Source organism: Hyperolius riggenbachi, chromosome 8 (assembly GCF_040937935.1).
Source record: "Hyperolius riggenbachi isolate aHypRig1 chromosome 8, aHypRig1.pri, whole genome shotgun sequence".
NCBI lineage: Eukaryota > Metazoa > Chordata > Amphibia > Anura > Hyperoliidae > Hyperolius > Hyperolius riggenbachi.
Window position 1 is genome coordinate 248,787,197 of NC_090653.1, and position 25,243 is coordinate 248,812,439.

Consider the following 25,243-nt stretch of genomic DNA (forward strand, 5'->3'; position numbering starts at 1 on the left):
GTTTAACCCTTCCAATGCTGGTCTAGTAAAAAAAAAATGCTTTTTGCATATAATATGCTGTAAATAATATTTTAGAGCAAAGTTGAAATGCAGGATTATATTCTGCTTTAATGTAAAGGTGGCCATACACCTTTTAAGCTTTGTATATGCACTAGATCAGGGGTGTCAAACTCAAATACACAGTAAGCCAAAAATAAAAACCAAGTCAAAGGCCAACACTGAAACTTTTGGAATATTGTTCAAATTTTGTGATTTTTTTTTTTACTTTAATTTTTGTGCATTGAATCATAAACAAGTAAAGCTTATAACCTTCTGACTTACAATGCAACCCCACATATGAAATGCAGCAATCAATCACACATATGAAATGCACCAATCACCCTGTACATATACTGTATTTTTTTGACTATAAGACTCAATTTTTCTCCCCCAAAAGTGGGGGGAAAAAGTCACTGCATCTTATAGTCCAAATGCAGGGAGCTCCTGACTTGTAAATGCCTGCCATTGCCAATACGAACCTCCAACCTGCCGCAATGTCGGGGACTCCCTGTACTGTGCCCATGCAGAGGATGATACAGGGGGACAAACAAAGGGCACAGGGAAACACAAAGGGACATACGGGAGGACACAAGGGGGACACAAAGGGGCATAGATGAGAACAGGGGTGGACACATGGGGGACACAGGAGGACACAAGGGGGATAGAGGAGGACACAGGGAGACACAAGAGGTACAAAGGGGGCATAATCCACAAGATGCCCCTTCGCCATGGATGCACCAAATTTAGTATATATTATTTTTCCCCTGGTTTTTGTCCGCTAAATCTAGATGTGTCTTATAGTCCGCAAAAAATGGTAATTACCCTTCATATGAAAAGGACCAATCAACCTCACACATGATATGCACCAATTATCCCCACGTATGAAATGCACCAATTATCCCACATATGAAGTGCACCAACTACCCCTATATATAAAAATGCAGCAATTACCCTACATATGAAAGGTACCAATCACCCCCATATCTAAAATGCAGAAATCACCCCACATATGAAATACTCCAATCACCACACACACACTTCAAGATCTGGTCTGAATTTATGGACCACTAGAGCTGTCAATTTAAGATCCAGAATATCATCTGCTGTTTATATTGCACATATAGATTGATCACTTTAGATTCCTTTTGTATGATCTCACTTGTAAAGTCATTTGACTTTAATTGTTGCAAAACTTTCAATGTGCTTCAATGCACATTAATTACTCACACATCCCATGACTGGCCCATGCTTCTGCCATGTTGGGAGACACTTAACCTGTCTCCTCACACTGTTCCTCTTAGCCCCCCACTCTTGCCCATGCTGCCCCCAGGAAGGGCCGAAAACTTTGGATCGGGCCTCCTCCTCCCCCTCTCTTTCTGCACTGGTAAACTGAGAACCAATGTTAATCAATTGGCTAGTGCACACTTGAATGTGTTTTCCCCATGCAGATAAAACAGACAGCAGTGAAGCACTGCACGCATTTTCTCTATCAATTACATTAGCTTCTGTGATAAAGCGTGCATGTTTTCACTCATACAGACACACACAGTGTGCAGAAAATGCATACAGAAAACTGACAGACGACTGTGCTCCCAGCCTCATCTTATTACACTCACTCTGCCCATCTCTGATGGAGCAGAACTGGCTCTGCAGACTTCTCCAGCATCACTACAGTGCAGAGCACTTAGGGTGGGGTAGAGATCTTGGGGCCTGGGTGCTGTACACAATACCCTGCTGCACACTGGATAGGGACAATCTACAAATCTTTGTCTGCAAAACTTTGTATGATTCCTTATCAGTGGCTGAGCAGATACAGTAATTACAATAATTGTGCAGAGAGCAGAAAGATTTTTCTCTCTGTGCCCTTAGTTGTCAGCCTATCAGGACAGGGAACTCCCCCCCCCATGGGCCCGCTGTGGCTTCTGGGCCCCCCTGCGGTTGCATCCCTTGCAGGGTCTATTGTTATGCCCCTACCCCCAGGTCAGGATTTCAGGGCCTCTACCGACTCCTCTGGGACAATATGTTTCACTAAGAAACTGCACGTAACATGACAACCTGTAACCTTCCAGGCCACCTGCTTGACTTGTGCTTATCAGTCCGCACTGCTAACTAGGCTGAAGTTCATAACGTTGAACCTTTGCCTTTAAATTAATTCTCCAGCTTAGTACCTCAAAATGAAGAACACATCAGAAACAAATAAAAAAATAGTGAAAGCCTCTGAAATGCAGGAGTGTGCCGAGCAAGAGAAAAGCCACGCCCAGCGTTTTGTTGTTAATGGTTGAGATGGTGAAGAGAGCGGGAGTGGGCGGAGCAAGAGCATAGCCACGCCCAGGATTTTGTTGTTAATGGTTGAGATGGTGAAGAGAGCGGGAGTGGGCGGAGCAAGAATGTAGTAGAGTGTGGCCATGCTCATCTCTCTGCTGTTGTGAATAAGGCTGAAGAGGGTGGAAGTGGGTGAAACACGAGCGTGGCCAAGTAATGTAGACTGAGGAACCACTTGTGGGCCACATTTTATGCCACTGCGGGCCTGATTTGCCCACAGGCCAGAAATTGACATGTATGCACTAGATGCTTCTCAGCCAAGGTGGCTGCCAAGAATCTAGAGTGTCTATGAGAGCCCCGGTGCATCAATGAGAAAACCCAGAGCACTGTACTCCTCCTTACCCCTCCCACTCTGCCGTATGTCATCCCTTCTCCCCCTTCAATTGCAAAAGCATGTTTCGCTAGCCTATAGGCTAGTAATTTGTCTGTACAGCATTCAGCCCTGAACTGTCACCTGAGGAATGGAGTCCCGATCACTGTCTTCATACATGTGTTGAGGCTTTAGATAAGTGGTAGATCAGGTAAAAATTCTAGATTGTTCTTTTACCTCTTCTATCACTCTGCACCACTTAATGCTTGACACATCTTCGGGAGAAATCTTGTGTAATATCAGTTTCAATGCTGCAGTTGATATCTCTGCCAGATGCACTACAAAGCTATGCAGAGTCTACAGCATATCTGTTACAGGCAGAGGCGTAGCAATAGGGGATGCAGAGGTTGCGACTGCAACGGGGCCCTTGGGCCAGAGGGGCCCTCAACTACAGTATTAGCTCTCTATTGGTCCTGTGCTCATAATAATCACTTCTATAGATACTTTGAATAGTAGTAATCATTAACAAACTGTTCCCCATCCCCCTTCTTGCACCTCTGACACTGTAGGTGCCATTGGCAGGTTTTGCTGCGCCATATCAATTGTTATATATAGAGTGCTTGGGGGGCCCCATTGTAAAACTAGCATCGGAGCCCACAGCTCATTAGCTATGCCACTGGTTACAAGCAATTCAGCACCGGCTGCCTCTGATAGCTTTTACTGCCTCTCTGCTGCCTCCCCATTGGTGGAGAGTAATCCCACAGAACCATGGGCAGTGCTGGGAGGTCTGAAGGGAGAAACATTGGAAGCTGTCAGACCAGCAGGTAGCAGTGGCGTCACTAGGGGGTTGGGATAGGTGCGGACCACACCAGGTGTCACCAGCAGAGGGGGTGACACCAAGGTCCAAACTAAGGAAGAGGGGAGTAAGGCTATGTAAATACAGACCATTTTTGCTGCAAAAAAATGATTACTCGTTTTGTTTCAAAGTAAGAGGGATAAGGTGTGGATTTTAGCACACCTTGTCCCCACACTAGAATGCTCTCTAGTGTGGGGATAAGGTGTGCTAAAGCCCACAGTCTCTGCAGTTGACACTGACAATGAGCAAAAAAGTTTGGGTCAGCTATTTTCTTGAAAAAACAAACAAAACAAAACTAAAAATCCATAGAGGAATGCTATAGATAGCAGCTTGGCTTAAAGGTGCGTACACTCGCCGGATTTCCGCAAATGACCCGTCGTTTGGACGTCCAAACGACCGGTCGTTCGGACGTCAAATCGGGCGTGTGTACAGTCTGTCGTTCAGCTGATAAGACCGGACTTGAGCAATCCGCTTGGCAAATCTGACGTGTGTATGTACCTTAAGGCTTCACAAAGGGCAATTACCTAAAACAGCAGGCTGTCACCTGACAAGCTGTCTTCTTCTCATTCCTCTATGGATTTTTAAAAAGTTTTCAAGAAAGGAGCTTGTTTTATGATTACTGGTGGGTGACCCAAAACCTTTTTTTGCTTATCTGTATTGTTTAGCCTGGTGATTGGAGGCTCATGGAGTAAGAGAGGGGTGACACCATGAGTTTCCACACCAGGTGACACCAACCTTAGTGACGCCTGTGGCAGGTTGAAGTAGTTCCTCTCCCTCTACAGTGTCACCAAAAAAGGAAACTATGGAAATCTCTATAGCTAAGTACCCACGAAACAATAGATGGTGGAACTGCGCTAATGAATGATTGTTCCATGATGTCTCTTTCAGGGGCGTAACAATAGACCCTGCGAGGGAGTCAGCCGCAGGGGGGCCCAGAAGCCATAGGGGGGCCTGTCCTGAGAGAGACAACTAAGGGCATGAAGAAAAAACTTTCTGCTCTCTGTACAGTTGTTCTAATGACTGCATCTGCTCAGCCACTAGAGATGTGGCGAACGGTTCCCGAACCGTTCGCCGGCGAACATCTCTAAATTCATGGGCCTCTTACTACTTCCGGGTCGCAATGACCCGGAGTAGTACTCCTGCGCTGCCCGGCGGAGCGCGTCCTAGATCGCGCTCCCGTTGCCGGGCACTCTCTGCGCATGTGCGTGACGTCATGAGTGACGTCACGCTCATGCGCAGAGAGCGCCCGGCAACAGGAGCGCGATCTAGGACGCGCTCCGCCGGGCAACGCAGGCGTACTACTCCGGGTCATTGCGACCCGGAAGTAGTAAGAGGCCCAGAGAGGTTCGCCAGGCGAACTGTTCGGCCCAACTCTATCAGCCACTGATAAGGAATCATACAAAGTTTTGCAGAGAAAGATTTGTAGGCGGTCCCTATTCAATGGGCAGCAGGCTCTGCTGTACAGCACCCTGCCCCCAGGTTGGCGGGAGGGGGCCCCATCCAAAGTTTCGCAGGGGGGCACAGTGATTTCTAGTTACGCCTCTAGTCTCTTTCAACATTGGAAGTGGCACCATGCGAACGACGGGACTTGAAAAATGATTGATCAAAGGAAACAATTTTTCCTCTAAAGTCAATGGACAATGGAAGTTTGAATGATTTTTTCTGATGTGGCCCGTCGTGACGGTCTTCCAAAATGAACGATTAGTGCGGTTCCTCGGCGGTCTTTAACGTTCGCTTAAAGTGGTCTGAAACTCTGACATAACGTTTAATAAAAATGTGTTTTTCTACTTTTTAGTATTCATTCAGTTATCATATTTGCTTTAGTGCACGAGTAATATTGTCTGTTTACAAATTACAAGTTTCCAAAGTGTAGGTTTTCTTGCCCTGAAAACTGTCATTGCATTTTATTCTAAATGCTTTTTATTATATATTAAAATTCTCTAATGAGTTCTTCTAAGCGGTTTGTGTGCCTGAAGCACAGAGAGCTTCTCAGAAAGTGTTTTTTACTTTTTACACACACATGTATGAACATTGGAATGTAAACAAAGATACTGTTATCTTCAGTTTGGAGGCGGATTTGAAGCTGAACAGCAGGACAAAGTGCTTTGTTTAACCATTTCAGTGATATTCTGCAAAAAAAAAACTGGGATAGTAGCTTTCAAGCTGCGAGGAATCGTTTAGAGCAAAGTAGAATATTAATTTTCATTAAAGGACAGTTACGATATCATGTGGAATGAACAATTGTTGGTCAAAATCTTACACAAAATCTTGCCTTGGTTATCGACCGATGTCAGGGCCAGTTCTAATAACTATGGGTCCCCTCGGCAAATTTAACCCAGGGGCCACCGAATAGACACCCCCCAACCAAAAAGCGGAAGTAGGGACCCTTTGTTGCAGCCAAATTTCTATCGAGGGCCCCTGAGTCAGAGTCTGTAATTCCCTGGCTCTCCCGAAGACTCTGCAGGGGCCCCTGGGAACAACAGTTAAGTTGGGGGGAGGGGGGGAGGAAGACACCTTGGGAGCCTGGGGCAATTGTCCCCTTTGCCTCTATGGTAGGACTGTAACATTCTAGCTCCATGTAACGAACGGTGTAACACAGAGAGGGTCTGATTACCGGTGATCTGCAGTATCACCGAGAATACAGATATATACCCGATTATTGATGATCTGCAGTATCACCGATAATCAGATATATCTCTAACCTCTGGACACCTGGGTAATAAGAGTGTTTGGTAAAACAGAAATACTTTGAGGATGGCACCTGAGGAGCAGGTGCCCAGCAGTAAGGAGTACTGTACAGTAACACGTTCCTTCCGCAAGCCTGAGACTCTCCCGAGGGAGGGGTCAGGCTAGGAGTAGGAAGGACAGAGTGTGAGTGACACCAAGGAAGGGTGTCACCCCCAGGTCAGTGAGCTATCTCTTGACTGAGGAGATAGCTCTCGAGGTCGGGCAGGCCGGGTCGGCAACAGACAGACAGATCAGGGACAGAGACAGGAGACAGATGCGGAATCTTAAGACTAGCAGTGTTTGGCAACAGAGTATCAGATATAGCGAAGTACCTAATCAGAGATCAGAAGAGTAGTCAGGAAAGCAGAAGGTCATAACAAATAATCAACAATGCCTAGTCTGGGGTGTGAGCTCCTTGATCATCAACACCCTGGAAACTGGTCTAAATAATAACACAGATAATATACAGTTTTCCCTAGACTGAGGTGTGAGGTCCTTGATCATCAACACCCAGGAATTGGTCTAGATAATAACACAGATAATATCACAGATACTGACAAGGTCTGAGTGCTACCACGTAGTGATCGCAACGCCAGACACCAAAGAAATGACCAGCACCCAGTATATACGGTATACACCAGCGCTCTCCAGCGCCTCCCCTAAGTGCTGGACCAATGAAACCTGATAGAATTGTCAGATGATCGGCTAGATCAGCTGACACCCTTCTGACTGCCATAAAGGCTCTGCCTCTCAGCGCGCGCGCGTCCTTCTGAACCTGTGTGGACTATCAGTCCCAGCCACACCAGACATGTGTTGTAATGCATCTGTTGGTTTGAACGCGGGGCCAGCTGCACCGCTGTCAAAGCATGCGGCGGTTTCCTCGCGTTCGGCCATACTGTTAGTGGTAAGCCCATGTGTGCAAACCGCCGCGTCGGACGCGGAATCCGCCGCCTTGTTCACTGGGCATGCGGCGGTTTCTCCACGCTCCGTCAGGCTAGTGGATGCAGGCCCATGCGTGCAAGCTGCCATGTTGAACTCGGAATCAGCCGCCTTACTCTGAGTACTCGCGGCGGCTTTTCCGCGTTTTCTCACACTCCACCCAGAAATAGAAGGGTTTTAGCTGACCGTTCACCTCATTATAAGCCCCTCCCCCACTGTCTCACCTTGGTTTCCTCCAGACGATTGTAAACTTGCCAGAAGTATTTACTGAACAGCTCCTTGCTGATTGGCTGCCCATTGATCCGGATCCTTTCCCGAATGTCAAACAAATGAGGAGAGCTACAATGTAATCCAGAGGTAGACAGGTTATATAGAGTACATGAGGGCCCTGAGCTGTATGGAGGCCCCAATTACTAACTCACTCCCTCTGCCTGGATAGTATAATGGTGAAGGATTCTGCCACTGACATGGGAGATGTGGGTTCAAATCTGAGCTCTTGTTGTTCAGTAAGCCAGCACCTATTTAGTAAGGAAACCTTGGGCTAGACCCCCTAACAATGCTGCTGCTTACTGAGTGCATCCTAGTGGCTGCAGCTCTGGTGCTTTGAGTCCGCCAGGGGAAAAGCGCAATATCTATGTTATTTGTCTTGTCTGATACAGGGATCAATCTTACTGATCTTTCTCAACATACAGGAAATAAATAAAACCAGGGAACATCAACAGAAAGAACTAAGCTATCATCACCTGCAGGTTCAGCTAGGAGCTTCCATCAGCTGCTGGGAGAGCTATAGATAGCCTATAAGGTAAATCAGCTTCCGCAACAGTGCAGAAGTTAGAGTATGGGCAGCTAGACAGGCCTAATGGATAATGTTACTGTAGTCATATGCTACTATCAAGATTAGATGCAGTAGGTCCTGACAGTACACACTAAACCTCATTTGAGAAGGTGGCAATGCTGCACAATAGGCTGCCTTACCCTTAAAGGGAACCTGTACTGAGTAAAATTATTTAAAATAAACACATGAGGTAACGTCAAATGAACATGAAATAGTTACCTTGCCATCAGTTCCTCTCAGAAGCTCACCATTTTCTTTCTGACAATGATCCCTTCCAGTTCTGACAACATTTTGTCAGAACTGAAATATATCAGTTGCTGTCAGTTATATATCAGTTGCTGTCAGTTATAGCTGAGTGGACAACTGATGTGGCCGGTAATGTCCATGTTTCCCTATGGCTCAAGTTGGCGACGTTACAGTTTAACAGTGTGCTGACCAGAAAGCTGTTATGGGGTAATGGCCATTTTCAAAATGGAGGACGGAGAATTCCCTAGATCACAGTGAACAAACAGGACATGGGAGAGGAGAAAGATTGAGGAGTATACTACACGGGAGGTACATATGGCCTGTGTATGTTTATTTTGACTTTTAATTTTCAGTTCAGGTTTTCTTTAATGTGCGTACACACGCACTACAGCAGCCAACGACGGGTCTGTCGGCACCTCCCGCTGGGCGGGTTTTCAGCAGACTGTAGTGCGTGTGTACGCACTGTCGGCTGACTGATAAGGCTGTTCCTGAACGATCCGCCGGGAACAGCCTTATCAGTCCACCGACAGTGCGTACACACGCACTACAGTCTGCTGAAAGTCTGCCCAGCGGGAGGGTCCGACGGACCCGTTGTTTGCTGCTGTAGTGCGTGTGTACGCACCTTTACATACTGTTTTGACGTGTACCTATCTATTTGATGGTTATGCATAACAAAGTGTCTGAAAATCTCCTGTAAGTTTACAATTACCTAAAGAATCCAGTCTTTAGGCCACAGTTCCGAAGTATCTGCTCAGCAAAGGCACATGTAGATCCCTAAACAATGAAAACAGCATAAAATAATATCACTGCACAGTCATCCTCAGCAAATCTCAAAACATGATATCAATATAAAAATGAGGTAAGGACAGAAGTTGAAAGGATGAGAAGGGCTGGGACATGGCGTGCATCATAAAAGGGTTTCTGGAAAAAAGGGCGCGGGATATAGCCGAAATTATAAGTTGTAATGTAAAATATTTTTCGTTTATAGCTTATAAACGTAAATTTAGTGCTAAATAGGTTGTATAAACGGAAGTGAAATGGCAAAATACTATCTATAACAACAAACGATATCGGAAATGGAATGTCAAATAGCGTCTATAACATAAAACAATATTTATACTTGTATTAAGCATAGTAATACAATGGTAGATTGTACAGGTATTTTACTGCAATTATACCTAACTGTAGGCTCACACAGATCTATCCCTAACCCCTAGACCCCCCCCTTTGTGTAAAAAAACATAATTTAATAAATTGTATATATTACAAATATTGTACTGTAACTATACCTAACCCTACTCTCACACAGAACCCTCCCTGTACCCATCTCTAACCCCTAGACCCCCCTGGTGGTGCCTAACCCTAACCACCCCCCTCCCCCTGGTGGTGCCTAACCCTTAAACCCACTGGTGGTGCCTAACCCTAACCACCCCCTGATGGTGCCTAGCCCTAAGACCCTCCCCCCCGCCCCTTGGTGGTGCATAACCCTAACCACCCCCCTGGTGGTTCCTACCCCTAACCACTCCTTGGTGGTGCATAACCACCCCCCCCCCCCCCGGTGGTGCCTAACCCTAAATCTCCCCTGGTGGTGCCTAACCCTAACCATCCACCTGGCGGTCCCTAACCCTAACTATCTCCACTGCACAAACACCCTTACACACATATAAACAATAACAACAATAATATAGTTAATCCTTAAAATACTTCACTATAAATAACATGAATAGAATAGAATAATTTATATATTTGTAATAGAATAAATAGCCTTAAAATCACATACACATTAATAATATTATAAATAGAAAAAGGTGTATATATATATATATATATATATATATATATATATATATATATATATATATATATATATTAAAATAAATAGGCTTACAATCACGTACGCATTAAAAATATTAAAATAACGGAAATATTAAAAGTGATATATTAGTAAGTTAATAAGTCTGAAAACTTTCATCTACGCATTATTGTAAAAAACAAAGTTAATACCAAAAGCGATGTATTTCTAATAAAATAAGGTTGAAAACGATATTTAAGCATTATACATATGAAAACTAATTTTAAAATGATAAAGTTTAAACGAAAATTTACTTGTTACAGTCCTGAAAGCGAAATTTAAAAACAAAAAATAAGTGAAACCTACTATAAGCGAAATTTAAAAATGAAAAAATAGGTAGTCAAAACGAATTTGTAAACAATATTTGTAATAAACCTTTTTCTGTAAATGAAAACTTTTGTTAACACGATCCCTGCAAGCGTTATTTCTCAGGCGCCCAAATTTCCTGTCGGGCGCCCAATAGCCGATATTTTGCATTACAGTCTATGGCCACGCCCTTTTTGTCCATTAGCCATATGCACCCTTTTTTACTGCTTCCTGGGACGCGTGCACTATGTAGTCTCTCCTCTTCCACCTCTGCCAAATCTAGATACCCGATTGACCACTCCCTCCGAGCACCTCCCTCCCAAACCCCTGTAGCCCATGGTTGCTTGCCAATGTCACTGCACTTCACTCTGTGAGAGCTACTTGGATCATTCATTAGCAGTCCTTTCTGAACATGTCAATGACAATACTCTACTACCTGCTGGAAACATTTCCCATAAGTGAGTGGTTGTCCCCTGCTGGCTGTTGGTTTACAACAACAGCAAATAAGAAGCTAGAACAGTACAACTCCATTCCTTTAGAGGAGGAGCTGAACCCTCTGACCAAGCAATGATATATCAGAGAAGATATGAGATAAGTAAATAATATTTCCATATTTTGGACTGTTATTGCCTAAGTTGTGTGTCTATTAGGAAAAAGACCAGCAGTTTATCGCTAAAATAAAGGTTAAATGCAGGTGCAACAAAAAAAAAAGTTCGCCATCATGTTTTATAATTGCACCTATTTAGCTAGGGGCTTTACACAACTAGATGTCAACTATTATTTTGAAAGGAAATCTGTAATGAAAAAAACCCAAAACCCTAAGGGATACTTACCTCGGGAGGGGAAGCCTCTGGATCTTAATGGGCTTCCCCCATCCTCTTCAGCCATTGCTGACAGCCCCTGAACTCCCTGCGCTGCAATATTTACCTTTTGGGCTCCACTGCAGGCGCAGTATAAGCTTTCCAATCAGGGCACTGGCAGAGATAGCCGATGCTGCTGCTCACAGCACCGCCCCTCCTTTCTTACCTTTGAATGGAGCAACAGCACGTGTACAGAGCTTGGAGCAGCAGTGTGTGTACAGAGCATGGAGCAGCAGTGTGTGCAGAGCATGGAGTAGCAGTGTGTACAGAGCATGGAGCAGCAGGGTGTGTACAGAGCATGGAGCAGCTGTGAGGAACTTAACAGAGTCAGGTATGAGCACAGCCCTGTGCCCTTGCTGTGTGAATGCTTCACTTTCACCTTCATTAGCTGTTCTCATTATTATCTGTATCCAAACTGCTCCTGATCGATCCTGTTGTCGATTGGGGGCAGATTGGACATTTAGAAAATAATTGTCAGATCCTGTCGGTCAGAGGTGAAATTGCATTATATGTACCCAGCATGATGTGCTACCATATTATTATACTGTATTATGCGTTTCTGAGGGAGACCTCTCAGGAATCGCCCCCCTTGAAAATCCTGGGTTTGCCCCTGCATCCATACATTGACACACATGACTGCAGTCCACTCTTGTCCTCCTGTGACTCACCTTGCCTTTTGTTCCAGTTACATGGATTATGTTTAACTGATCCAAGTCTTCCACCTGGGCACAAAGGAGCAAAGCAAACTTTGTAAGAACAGAGAAAAACAACATAACATTTCTGCAGCTAAGACATACTTCTGAACATTTCAAACAAGAGCAACAACTGTACTGACTTTCAGAAAGAGAAGTCAAACTCTTCTGGACTGTAGCAACCATCAAACATTACAAAGATAAAGGGATTGCAATTTTCAACCATAGGGAGACTATTGAATATCAAGTGGACCCAGAAGTTGTTAAGGTTCGGGAAAACAGAACTCCTGGCCCTTGAGCATGCTCTAAGACTGCAAAAACATTGTTTTGAACTGTACAGAAAAAGCTTACAACCAAGCAGTTGCTGACTGCAGTGACCCAACTTCAACACATTTTTGAGAAAGTTTAGACATGGTTGATTAAAATCCAAGACGAGCCAAAATAAATGGAACTGAAAAAATCCTTAGAAAAGTTTATTTCAGGGCCAACTGGCAGGGAAGTTAAGACTGAGAGGAGGAGGACCTAATCGTTGCGGTCAGGGCTACTGGACAGCAAACTCAGGGGTCTGATTCTAGTGAAGGAGAAGTCATTAGGAAACCCCCTTGGCTCTAACACCCACTGAGAAGCCAGGGTGTGCCAGGGCCACATTAGGAGGTGCATCAGGAGTGGAAGAGGAGGTTCAGAGAAAAAGCCTAGCAAAAACGCGTCCAGTGAAAAATGGCGCTGGCAAAATAATGGCGCCCCCTTCTGCCCGATATTTGTTTATAACGATATTTATCATTTTAAAGGTTAAAATAGTGCAGACCTTTTGAACGAAATTTATCGTTTTAAAACTTTTTTTTTTGTCCTGCCTGAACGATATTTATCGTTTTAACCCCTGCTTTGCTGCCGTTTGGAAAATATCTGCCCGCCGGCTTTATTGTTTAATAGCAAAGCCCCCTTAAACGCTAAAAACACCAAATTTGCAGGGAATGTTAAGAAAAAAATTGTGAACAAGAGAAATTTTTTTTTTTTCAAAAAGACCTTATAGTTTTTGAGAAAATTGATTTTGAATATTCTCTTTCTGACCGTGGGAAAATTAAACGCCCGCCGACTTTAGCGGTTAATAGCAAAGCCCCTTTAAATGCCAGAAACACCAAATGTGTAGGGAAATGTTAAGAAGAACAGTGGGAACAACAAGAAATTTTTTTTTTTCAAAAAGACCTTATAGTTTTTGAGAAAATCGATTTTAAATCTTCAAAGAGAAAAAATATCTATTTAAATCGCAATGACATTTCTGCGGAAACAATCCCCTTAAATCCTAGCAACACCAAATTTGCAGGATAAGTTAAAAAGATACTGGGAAACAATATTTAAAAAAAAAAATTGAATTTTTTTTTTTATTTACATTTTTGGGTTATGTTCTGAGTGTGGGAAATTTTTTTAAAAAAATGAGGTGGGGTCCCCCCTCCCGAGCCTCTGTAACCCCTTGTCTCCCATGCAGGCTCGGATAGCCAGAATGCGGAGCCCCGGCCGACTGGGGCTTCGCACCCTGAGCAATACCAGCCCGCATGGTCCATGGTATGGGGGGGCTCCGGGGGGGAGGGGCAGCCAAGCCTTCCCCTCCCTCCCCCCGGAGCCCTTGTCCAATCCATGGACAAGGGGCTCTTCCCCACCTCCAGTGCCCCAGGAGGAGGTGGGGGCGACGACTTCCTGGGGGGGGTTCATGGTGGCATCTGGGAGTCCCCTTTAAGAAGGGGACCCCAAGATGCCCATCCCCCTCCCAGGAGAAATGAGTATAGGGGTACAAAGTACCCCTTACCCATTTCCACAAAGGGTTAAATGAAATAAAAACGCAACTGTAACGAATGGTGTCAGCAACACAGATTTTCTGATTATTGGTGATCTGCCGTATCACCAATAATACAGATGCTATACCTGATTATATGGTGATCTGCAGAATCACCAATAATACTAGTATAGCTTGACACAGGACACCCAATGTGGTATAGTGTTTGGTGCAACAGTAATGGAGAAGTTATCTCTCGAGGAGCGGGAGATACAGACTGTACTGCAACCAGGGCCGGATTTAGGACAAGGCCACCTAGGCCATGGCCATGGCCTAGGCCATGGCCTAGGGCACCACAGGAGCAAGGGCACCAAAGCAGCAGGCTAAACTGGTGTAAGCTTGCAAATGCTGCAATGCAGGGAGATCAGACGAGCGCCTGACCGCAGTACCCTGCTGTCAGCGGCCTGTGCAGCAGCCACCTTGCTCTCTGTGCAGGTTTGCATGTGGCCGGTGACTATGGACTTGGACAGCATTGGAGACATAAAGGAAGAGGAAGCTTCTGCACTGGAGATGAGCAAAGAAATAAGTGGGAAGGTAACAGACGGCACCATTGTCTATTGATCTACGATTGACCATTACATGCGCGCTAATCTTCCGGGGTTCCCTGTTTATGGGCCCCGTATGTGAGTTATCGTTTTTATATCTATTGCCTTTTAAAGAAATTTTATCTAAATAAACAGGTTACGCTTAGATATTGCCGTTTTTGTTTCCTATATAAATTCCTGAAACTTTACCTCCATACGGATGTCCACTGGATCTTCACGACGTCTGATGTTCCCTGGACGTTATCTGTAACCTGAGCCATTTTACAACCTTATAATGTGGGTTGTTTGGAGCTGGTAAGCCTTTTCTAGTTTTGATGTTTGGCGGATATCTACCTCTGAGCATTTGATATATTGTGGTGAAGAATTTACCATTCCCTACATATAATGACTTTCTAAACCTGCGCTGACCTTTGATGTATGCCTGACTTCTGAACTTTTGGACATTGTTCTTCTCAGCGGCGGTTCCATTGTCCCTTGGCGCCGATATATATGTGCTACTATATAAAGAAATAAGTGACACTGATGGCTGCTGCAGTGTGAAGGTGAGATGGCTACCTATACTGAAAGGGGGGTGGGAAAAGGAGGGATTAAGGGAGTCCTCTGGCTACTTATACTGGAGGGAAAGGGGGGAGGGGTCATCTGGCTACCTATACTAGAGGGAAGGGGTGAGGGGTCATCTGGCAAACTATACTGGAAGGAAGGGGGGAGAGGTCATCTCGCTACCTATACAGAAGGGAGGCTGGTGACAGTGGCCTTGGGCGGTAAAGAGTACAAATCCGGCCCTGACTGCAACCAGTGGACACTTGAGGGGCAGGGACCACTTGATTGGAGTATGGTGGTGAAGATTGGTCTGCAGCCAGAGATTCCTGAATGAACAAGGAATCAGACTATACTGCAGTCAAGGATTCCCTAAAGGCTAGGAATCAGACTGTACTGCAGCCAGTGGACCTAAGAGGCAGAGATCCACTGGCTATGCTGCCTGATGGCCTCCAGAGGAGGTGGTGACCATAGGATAGTAATAGCAGCAAGTAAACACCTGAAGAGCAGATGTCACAAAAGTACAGTAAGGCTGCTCACCCAAGAGCTAGGTGACAGCCAGAAAGGTCAGACAAGTCAGGTCGGCAACACACGGACAGACAAGGTACAGAAGCGGAAGACTGATTCGGTATCCAGGTACAGGCAGGGTTGGCAACAGATAATTAGATGGGCAGAAGTACCGAATCAGAGTACAGGAGAGTAGTCAAGAAAGCCAGAGGTCATAACAGGTAACAAATAATATGTCACTGTCCTAGACTAAGGTGTGAGGTCCTTCGTCTCAACACCCCGGAACTAGTCTAACGGATAGGCAGTGACAATATAGCTCTCTCCTAGTCTTTTCGTGTGAGGTCCTTGGTCACAACACCCCGGAACTGGTGTAACACATAAACAGTAGCAAGACAGTAATGACCTGGTCTTGAGTGTGAGGTCCTTGGTCTCAACACCCCGGAACTAGTCTAACACATAAACAGTAGTAAGCAATAGTAATTCAAACTATCAAAAGAATCTGACTCAGTGTGAATTCCCAGCTCCGGCTGGTTCTAACACACTGTGGGATCTGACTCTGGTCTGAGTGCTAACACGTAACTATTCGCAACAGCAGACAACTTGCAACTGACAGGCAAGTCCCATATATACTAAAAGCGCTCCACAGCGCCGCCCCAGTCACTTAGCCAATCCAGAGCATAGCCGGAGTCAGCTGATCGGCCTGATCAGCTGACTCCCCTTCTAGCAGCATAAAGGTCCTGTCGCCTGGCGCGCGCGCGTAGCTCTCCATCTGTGTGAACTAGAAGGACCAGGCAAAGCAACACCATGCTGCTGCGCGGCATCAGCCGCTGCCTGAGACGCGGAGATAGCCGCCATGCCGCTTGCCCATGCGGTGGTATCTCCGCTATCCATTACAGCAACCACGAGAAAAGTCCTTTAATGTTCTAAATTAACCACAAATACTTACCTGTACCTTTAAGAAAAAAATCCCACGCCAATTAGGTCCCACGACAGTATCCTCCATCTTGCGACCTTCTGATACATCTTGATTGAAGATCTCCTGCCGCCCCGACGCCACACACGCCGCCCCGCCGAACTGCTCTCAGCTATGCTTAGTATAGCTAAGAGCAAAAAGCATCTTTAAATTTTAGCTCCAATGGTCCCCATTGGTTCCTTAACAGACCAATGGGGGTCAGGAGGATCCCCATTGGTCGATAAGGAACCAATGGGGAGCCTTGGAGCCAAAGTTTAACCACTTCAGCCTACAGCTTCGAAAATCTTATGCATCCAAGCAATGTTCACCTCCCATTCATTCGCTAATAACTTTATCGCTACTTATCAAAATTAATTGATCTATATCTCGTTTTTTCCGCCACTAATTAGGCTTTCTTTAGGTAGTACATTTTGCTAAGAGCCACTTTACTGTAAATACATTTTAACAGGAAGATTAAGATAGAAATGGAAAAAAAACATTATTTCTCAGTTTTTAGCCATTATAGTTTAAAATTAATACATGCTACAGTAATTAAAACCCATGCATTTTATGTGCCCATTTGTCCCGCTTATTACACCATTTAAATTACGTCCCTATCACAATTTATGGCGCCGATATTTTATTTAGAAATAAAGGTGCATTTTTTCAATTTGCGTCGATCACTATTTACAAGCTTATAATTTTAAAAAATGTAATAAGATACTCTCTTGACATGTATATTTAAAAAGTTCAGACCCTTAGGTAACTATTTATGTAGTTTTTTTTTTTTTTAATTGTAATTTTTTTTATTATTTTTTTGAATACAAAAATGTATTTGGGTAATTTTAGTTTGGGAGGTAAATAGCCAATTTTAGATGTAAAATAATGTATTTTTTATTCAATACAGGTATGTGGGTGCAGTTTACTATTTGGCCACAAGATGGCCACATTCAAAAAGTTCCTAGATGCGAACGATGTCGCATCTAGGAACTAAAATGAAGAGAAGTTGTTTCCTGGGGGCAGAAATACCACGCTCTCTGAAGAGAAAGCGTCGGTATTTTTGCCGGGGACTTGGATCGGTGAATGGGAATTATATTCCCATTCACTGATCGGGGGGGCAGCGGGAGGCAGCGGGGGCGCGCGCGGGCGCGCGCCCGATCGCGCGCACCACACGGCTGCAGCACCACTGCCTATCTGGACGGATATATGCGTCCAGATATGGCGAAGTGGTTAAAGATGCTTTTTGTTCTCAGCTATACTAAGTATAGCTGAGAGTGCGTCTATACAGACGCATTACCGCTAACTCCCGCTGCCCTCCCTGCCTCTCTCACACCTGTCACCCTCACCCATGCTGGCACCCATGGGTGCATTAGGTGCCAGCATGGGTGAGGGTGACAGGTGGGGGGAGGCAGGGAGGGCAGCGGGAGTTAGCGGTAATGCATCTGTATAGACGCACTCTCAGCTATACTTAGTATAGCTGAGAGCAGTGCGGCGGGGGCGGCGTGTGTGGCGTCGGGGTGGCGGAGATCTTCAATCAAGATGTATCAGAAGGTCGCAAGATGGAGGATACTGTCGTGGGACCTAATTGGCGTGGGATTTTTTTCTTAAAGGTACCGGTAAGTATTTGTGGTTAATTTAGAACATTAAAGGACTTTTCTCGTGGTTGCGTTTTTATTTCATTTAACCCTTTGTGGAAATGGGTAAGGGGTACTTTGTACCCCTATACTCATTTCTCCTGGGAGGCGGGTGGGCATCTGGTGGTCCCCTTCTTAAAGGGGACTCCCAGATGCCACCATGAAACCCCCCCCCCCAGGGAGTCGTCGCCCCCGCCTCCACCTGGGGCAAGGGAGGCGGTGAAGAGCCTCTTGTCCAAGGATTGGACAAGGGGCTCCGGGAGGGGGGGGGAGGAGGCTTGGCCGCCCCCCCCCCGGAGCCCCCCATACCATGGACCATGCGGGCTGGTATACCTCAGGGTGCGAAGCCCCAGTCGGCCGGGGCTCCGCATTCTGGCTATCCCAGCCTGCATGGGGGGCAAGGGGTTACAGAGGCTCGGGAGGGGGGACCCCACGTCATTTTTTTCCAAACATTTCCCACACTCAGAACATGACATAAAAATTTTAATTTAAAAAAAAAAAATTAAATTTTTTTTTTGAATATTGTTTCCCAGTATCTTTTTAACATATCCTGCAAATTTGGTGTTGCTAGGATTTAAGGGGACTTTGCTATTAACTGCTAAAGTCGGCAGGAATTGTTTCCGCAGAAATGTCATTAGCGATTTAAATAGATACATTTTCCTCTTTGAACATTTAAAATCGATTTTCTCAAAAACTATAAGGTCTTTTTGAACAATTTTTTTTCTTCGTGTTCCCACTGTTCTTCTTAACATTCCCTACACATTTGGTGTTTCTGGCATTTAAAGGGGCTTTGCTATTAACCGCTAAAGTCGGCGGAGGTTTCATTTTCCCACGGTCAGAAGAAGAATATTCAAAATCAATTTTCTCAAAAACTATAAGGTCTTTTTGAATTTTTTCCTCTTGTTCACAATTTTCTTCTTAACATTCCCTGCAATTTTGGTGTTTTTAGCTTTTAAGGGGGCTGTGCTATTAAACGTTAAAGTTTAAACGTTAAAGCAGACATTTTCCAAAGGGCAGCAAAGCAGGGCTTAAAACGATATATATCGTTCAGGCAGGACCAAAAAAAAAAGTTTTAAAACGATAAATTTTGTTCAAAAGGTCGGCGCCATTTTTTAACCTTTTAAAACCATAAATAACCTATGATAATGTAAGTGAATGGGGCGCCATTTTTATCTAAAGCTGCTGGGCGCCATTTTTCACTGACCCGTAGCAAAACTGGTAACCTGGAAGAAGAGCCCATCTGTGAGGGGATACTACAAGAAGCATTAAATAAAGTTGGGTGTATGGATCAATCGATGGAGAAACTGAGGGTGATTAATATATTTGGAAATTATCTACTGGACAGAGGGGAATAACTACTGAGCAAAGGACTTAATTTCTCCCTCACATGTGAATTTGATATGTGCGCCTTTGAGGTAGATCTATATAAAGCAGTTCAGAAACATCAAGACCAACCTAAACAAGGATGTGCAAAGCATGAACCCTGCACCCACTGATGTTTCAACCATGGAATTATTCCCGAGGAATTAACTAGTAGTGAGATTCATCTGGAAGCCTTATGGGACTTGGAGGAACTATGAGTATTGGGTCAAGCTGAAGACACTTAACCTTTTCACTTTGAGATGCTATTGTGCAATGTGCAGGAACAAAAGACTGAAAGCTTTAGGCCCTGTAGATCAGTGAAGGACTTCCCATCCATACAGGGTTTTCCTATAAATATTATTTACTGTAACTTTTTATCTGATGTGAAGGCACTGATCTACCTTAAGGTGAGTTGGAATATCTCTCCTAAAGAAAGGAAGGCCTTGGAGTGGTTTGTATACAAACGTTATTGCTGTCTGTGACTCGGCAGTCATTTAAGAGGGTGAAGGTCTGTGTGATACCTGGATGTAAATTGATAGTGTCAACTTTTAGGTTGCTGACTGAAGAGCACGTGAAGGTCTACAATTTTTTTTACAGTATCATGCTATTTGCATTTTTTCTTTCTCTTTTTTTTCTGTGTAAATTTTGAGATAACCTACAAAAGGAGGAACTGGAAACATCTGATGTTGGATACGTGTGAGCGCAGTTTAAGGAGGATTTGAGGTACCTGGAGTTGCCATGGGGATGACGGTGCAAACATCTTTTTGGCTTTGTGGGAGGATGAATAAGTGCAAAGTGTGGGCAACCCTTATAAATTCCAAATTTGCAAATGGTATTGTTATGTGAATGACCTAACCCTTAACCCTCCTTCTACCTAACCCTTCCTCTACCTATGCCTAAGCCTTAGCCCCGACTCTGGGGGAGCCTAACCCTTAACAATCCCCTCCCCCACGGCAAAGCCGTGATTTGCAGCAGTGCAGAAATGTGGGTGCCCAGGGACGTCCGATAAAACAGCAGGTGCTGAGGCAATGCAAACTACAGATTTTATAATGAGCACCCATGGCAGTGCCCTTCATTCCAAGGTGCATGCGGTGCAATTTTTTCTAGCATAGGGCTGTAGCTCTCCTGCTCCCATGCCAGCACAGACCATTTTTTTTAATGGTGATGATTTTATGTGTGTTCATTTGTTCAGCATGAGCAGGGACGGATCTAAACCAAGTTGCGCCTGGGGCAAGGTCAGGTTTTGGCGCCTAAAGGTCAGGTTTTGGTGCCTAAACTGCCATTCCCCATCCAGTTTTGGCGCCTAAAGGTCAGGTTTTGGCGCCTAAAGATCAGATTTTGGCGCCTAAACTGCCATTCCCCATCCAAATTTTGCCGCCTTTTTAAGAATTCAACAAACTGCGCCTGGGGCAAGAGACCTGCCTGCCCCCCCCTAGATCCGTCCCTGAGCATGAGGGATGGCAGATGACGAGTGGGCCGGACTGTTCGTAGTTGTATAAAAAGTGTGGGGTGAATGCGAACTTCACATGATGTTCGCCAGTGTTTGCTGCAAACTGTTTGCCTACGAACAGTTCGGCCACCTAGTCTTCCATCTGTATTTGAGTATTAAATGTTTGCTTTCTTGCTGACAGGTAGAGTAGGGACTCTTTCTGCAGAGGAAACCTCAACGCTAGTGAAAGAGTCTAATACAGAATTCTGCTGCATGCAATCCATATTTAAATCTAATATCCTCTATTTTTTGCAACTGAATACAATTTGAAACGTAGCCATTTTTATCACTACTAGTGTTCAACATGAACAACCCCCGCTGTACTGGTAGCCAATTATACAATAGTGCATAGAATGTTTGCTGTTAGCAGGGTTTGTAAAAAAGATTTATGCATGTGAGCAAAATCAGTAATAGTCACAAATATATAATAGCCAGTTCACAATGCAGTAAAAAACACAGCGTTTTACGGAACGCAAAAAACGCAAAACCGGACAATTAACGTATGCTCTGTTATTAATAGGATGTGTTCACACTGTCAACTGGAACACAAATCCAATGCCCACAGACTGGAACGAAGATGCAAAGTCTAGACCAGGCATGGGCAAACTTGGCCCTCCAGCTGTTACGGAAATACAAGTCCCATAATGCATTTGCCTTTATGAGTCATGACTGTGGCTGTCAGACTCCTGCAATGCATTGTGGGACTTGTAGTTCCGTAACAGCTGGAGGGCCAAGTTTGCCCATGCCTGGTCTAGACCTTCTGTGGTTTTTCTCAACCATATCACGATCGCACCGAAAATGCTGCAGATCAGATGCAATGAAAGTCCATGAGACTAGGCTGGTCGCTGCATGCAGAACGCCAGCTCACCTGTTCCATGGATCAGTTCTGCCACTGCTGACCACCACCATTCGTTTGGTCTGAAGCAGATCAGAGCCCAGCATAAGCAGGGGGCACCCCATTGGTTTGCAAAAAAAAAAATGGCAATCCTACTTCAACAGGAAAAACTCTCATTAGTTCATAGCGGAACAATGAGAATCCTCCATTTCTAGGGAAGGCTCCTGTTGATTTTTTACAACTTGCTTACACCAGGCTCCGAAACAGTTTTGATACGAGGAGAGGAGCGGCGGTGGACAAAGCGGATGGTGTGGTATGCACATCCAGCACATCCTGCGTGGATACGTCAGGCCATTTCTGCATTTGCATGAAAGTGTGATTAATGATTATTGGATACTTTAGCATTGTTTTATCATGTTTCTATGCCAAGTGCAAATTAAACGACCATGAAACATCCAGGAAACCCTGGGAGTGTGTTCAGCACCAGTGGTCTTATCATGGTGTAGGATCGGGTGTCAGGGCCGGTTAAGGTGAGGGGAGGGGTGCAGCAGGTCAGGTGTCAGAAGACCTCAACTTTAGTAGAAAAAAGTCACTCTGTCCATGCATCACTTACCGCCAGGCCCGTCCTCTCCAGTAAGGTTTTTATAACCTTCATCTGCTCCTGGGCATCACCCCGCTGCCGCGCCAACTGGTCCAGGTAGCTGTCGTGCCTCTGTAGTGTGCCCAGCGCGCGGATCGCATCCTGGCCACAAGGAGAAATCTTATTAGCAGACATGTCATTAATTATATCATTAATTATATTATTAAAAAAAACCCTTTTCTATAGAAGTGATAATAGTTTAATCATCCTCAATAATGTGTATGTCCAAGGGAAGGGGTTGGAGTTATGAAGATGGCAGGTAAGCAATGGTGCAAATGGAAGAGGGGAACACATGCTAATGGGGGATGCACACAGAAAAGGAAAGCTTTTAGTAAAAAAGTTAGAGAGGGGAAATCTGCACATGGAAAAAGGGAACTTCTGCTAATGGGGGATGCACATAAAAGAGGGGGACATTTGCTGATGGGGGCTGTGTATGTCAGAGGAAACCATCTGATATGGGGCTCTCGCTGAAGAGGGGACATTAAGTAATGGGGGAGACAGGGGGAGCTACACATGAAAAAGGGAAGCATCTGCCAGTTGGGGGCTACCAGTTGGAGGAGTTTCTGCTAATGAGGGTGCATATGGAAGAGGGAACATACAGTTTTTGAGGGATGTTTCTACTAATATGGAGCTGCACATGAGGGAGGGGACTAGTTCATATGGAAAAGGGGTTGTTGTACATTGGAAAAGGGATTGGCTGTTACATTGCAATCCTTCTACACTGGCCGATTTCCCATCCTGTGTGTGTGTGTGTGTGGGGGGGGGGGTGCTCTTGTCATGTGATGAACTCTAGAGGCCATGCTATAGGATACTACAGGCATCATGGCATTTACATTACATGACCACTAGAGGCCTCTGGTGTTTGACCTCCACTCTTTATCACATGCATAGCCAGCCTTTGACCTGAGCTATCGGAGCGGTCGCTCAGGGCACCAGCTTTCAAGGGGGCACCTATAGCTGGCTACCTATGCTGAGGGCATCTACACCTGACTTCCTATACTGGGGGCACCTATAGCTGGCTACCTATACTGAGGGAGGGCACCTACTCCTGGCTACATATACTGAGGGCACCAACACATGGCTACCTATACTGGAGGCATCTACACCTGGCTACCTAAGGGGGGAGACCTACACCTGACTTCCTATACTGCGGGCATCTATGCTTGGCTATCTACAGTACATTAAGGGTACCTACACATGATATCCTATACTGGGGGCACCTATACCTGGCTATCTACCTATACTGAGTTTAAGGGCATTTTTCTTTAAAGGGAAGGTCCAAGCAAAAAAAAAAAAATGAGATTCACTTACCTGGGGCTTCTACCAGCCCCATGCAGCCATTCTGTGCCCTCGTAGTCACTCACTGCTGCTCCAGTCCTCCGCTGGCAGCTTTCTGACCTCGGAGGTCAGGGCCAAATTGAGTACATTTTTACACATTCCCGCTAGTGCAGGAACATTAACACATACATTTTTACGCGTTAGTGGTGAAACGCGTAGATTTTTGTTCCTGCACTAGCTGGAATGCGTAAAAATGTATGCAATGTGGCCCTGACCTCTGAGGTCAGAAAGCTGCCAGCGGGGGACTGGAGCAGCAGTGAGTGACTACAAGGGCACAGGATGGCTACATGGGGCTGGTAGAAGCCCCAGGTAAGTGAATCTCATTTTTTTTTTTTGCTTGAACCTTCCCTTTAAGGGGTGGGGGGGTGCACTGCGGCTATAATGCGTGGTGCAAATTGTCAGTGCTGTGCCATATGTGATGTGTCACAGAGATCTGAGCATTTGGCATGATGTGTCACAACTTCAAAAAGGTTGGGAACCACTGACCTAGGAGGTAACTCAGGAGAAAAGGTGAATTGCATATGGGCCTGTGTGTGTGTGTGTGTGTGTGTGTGTGCGCGCGCACGCGCGAAGAGGATAAAGGGGGGGGGGGGGCACAAAAATCAGGTTATGCTCAGGGCGCTGGGAAACCTAAGGCCGGCCCTGATCACATGACACAGTCCTCCAGGAGAGAGGAGACAGGAAACAGATCCTAGCAGTGGACAGGTGAGTGTAAACTCCACTGCAGCATTGGTTGTTGCAAAATCGAATGCCGCTAACAATATACTCTCAACTCGCCTCCAATCAAGCAAAATTTTCCATCTGGCATGATTGACCAATTTGATTGATTTCAGCCAAAGATCAGGAATCGTTTGCTCGATCGACCAGATATCGATGCAAAAAAATCAACCAGTGTATGACCACCTTAAAGGTTACCTGAAATGAGTGGGATATGGAGGCTGCCATATTTATTTCTTTTCAATCAAAACAAGTTGCCTTGCTGTCCTGTTAATCCTTTGCCTCTGATACATTTAGCCATACACTCTAAACTAGCAAGCAGCTCAGATGTTTCTGACTCAAATCTGACTGGATTAGCTTCATGCTTGTTTCAGGTGTATGATCCAGACACTACTGCAGCCAAAGAGATCAGCAGGGCTGCCAGGCAACTGGTATGTTTTAAAAGGAAATAAATATGGCAGCCTCCATAGCCCTCTCACTTCACGTGTACTTTAACTTGCTCAGAACCGTGGAAGTTAGAATCTACACAGCATCTGTGGCTCTCAAGTTCTGATGTGGCGTAGTAGACTTTACACAATGGCTTTCCACAGTCCTGAGATGATTACTGCTCGCTGTGGCTGTCGACTTGGCAGTTTCCTCCTATCGGTAAGGAGCCAGTTTAATTGGAAACCAGTTGATCACTGTGAGCCAATCACAGTGATCACTTAATGTCTGCATGAAAAAAAGGCTCTGGTCTGGGGTAGTGTTGGGCGAACAGTGTTCGCCACTGTTCGGGTTCTGCAGAACATCACCCTGTTCAGGTGATGTTCGAGTTCGGCCGAACGTTCGGCAAGCGCTGTGATTGGCCGAACGTGTCACGTGGTTCGGACCCGAAC

General features: G+C 45.2%; 1 protein-coding gene across 6 annotated transcripts in view; it reads right to left on the reverse strand.

The window, feature by feature from the left end:
• LOC137527734 (folylpolyglutamate synthase, mitochondrial-like) overlaps positions 1-25,243 on the reverse strand; it is a 110,077-nt gene that overhangs the window by 45,982 nt on the left and 38,852 nt on the right. For all 6 annotated transcript variants that reach the window (XM_068248563.1, XM_068248559.1, XM_068248560.1 and 3 more), the window contains 4 exons: positions 22,287-22,415; positions 11,961-12,014; positions 8,984-9,048; positions 7,418-7,532 (listed from right to left, as the gene is read on the reverse strand). In XM_068248563.1, the coding sequence (XP_068104664.1) occupies positions 7,418-7,532; positions 8,984-9,048; positions 11,961-12,014; positions 22,287-22,328 (276 nt within the window). In that variant the 5' untranslated portion in view covers positions 22,329-22,415. The remainder of the gene's footprint in view (positions 1-7,417; positions 7,533-8,983; positions 9,049-11,960; positions 12,015-22,286; positions 22,416-25,243) is intronic.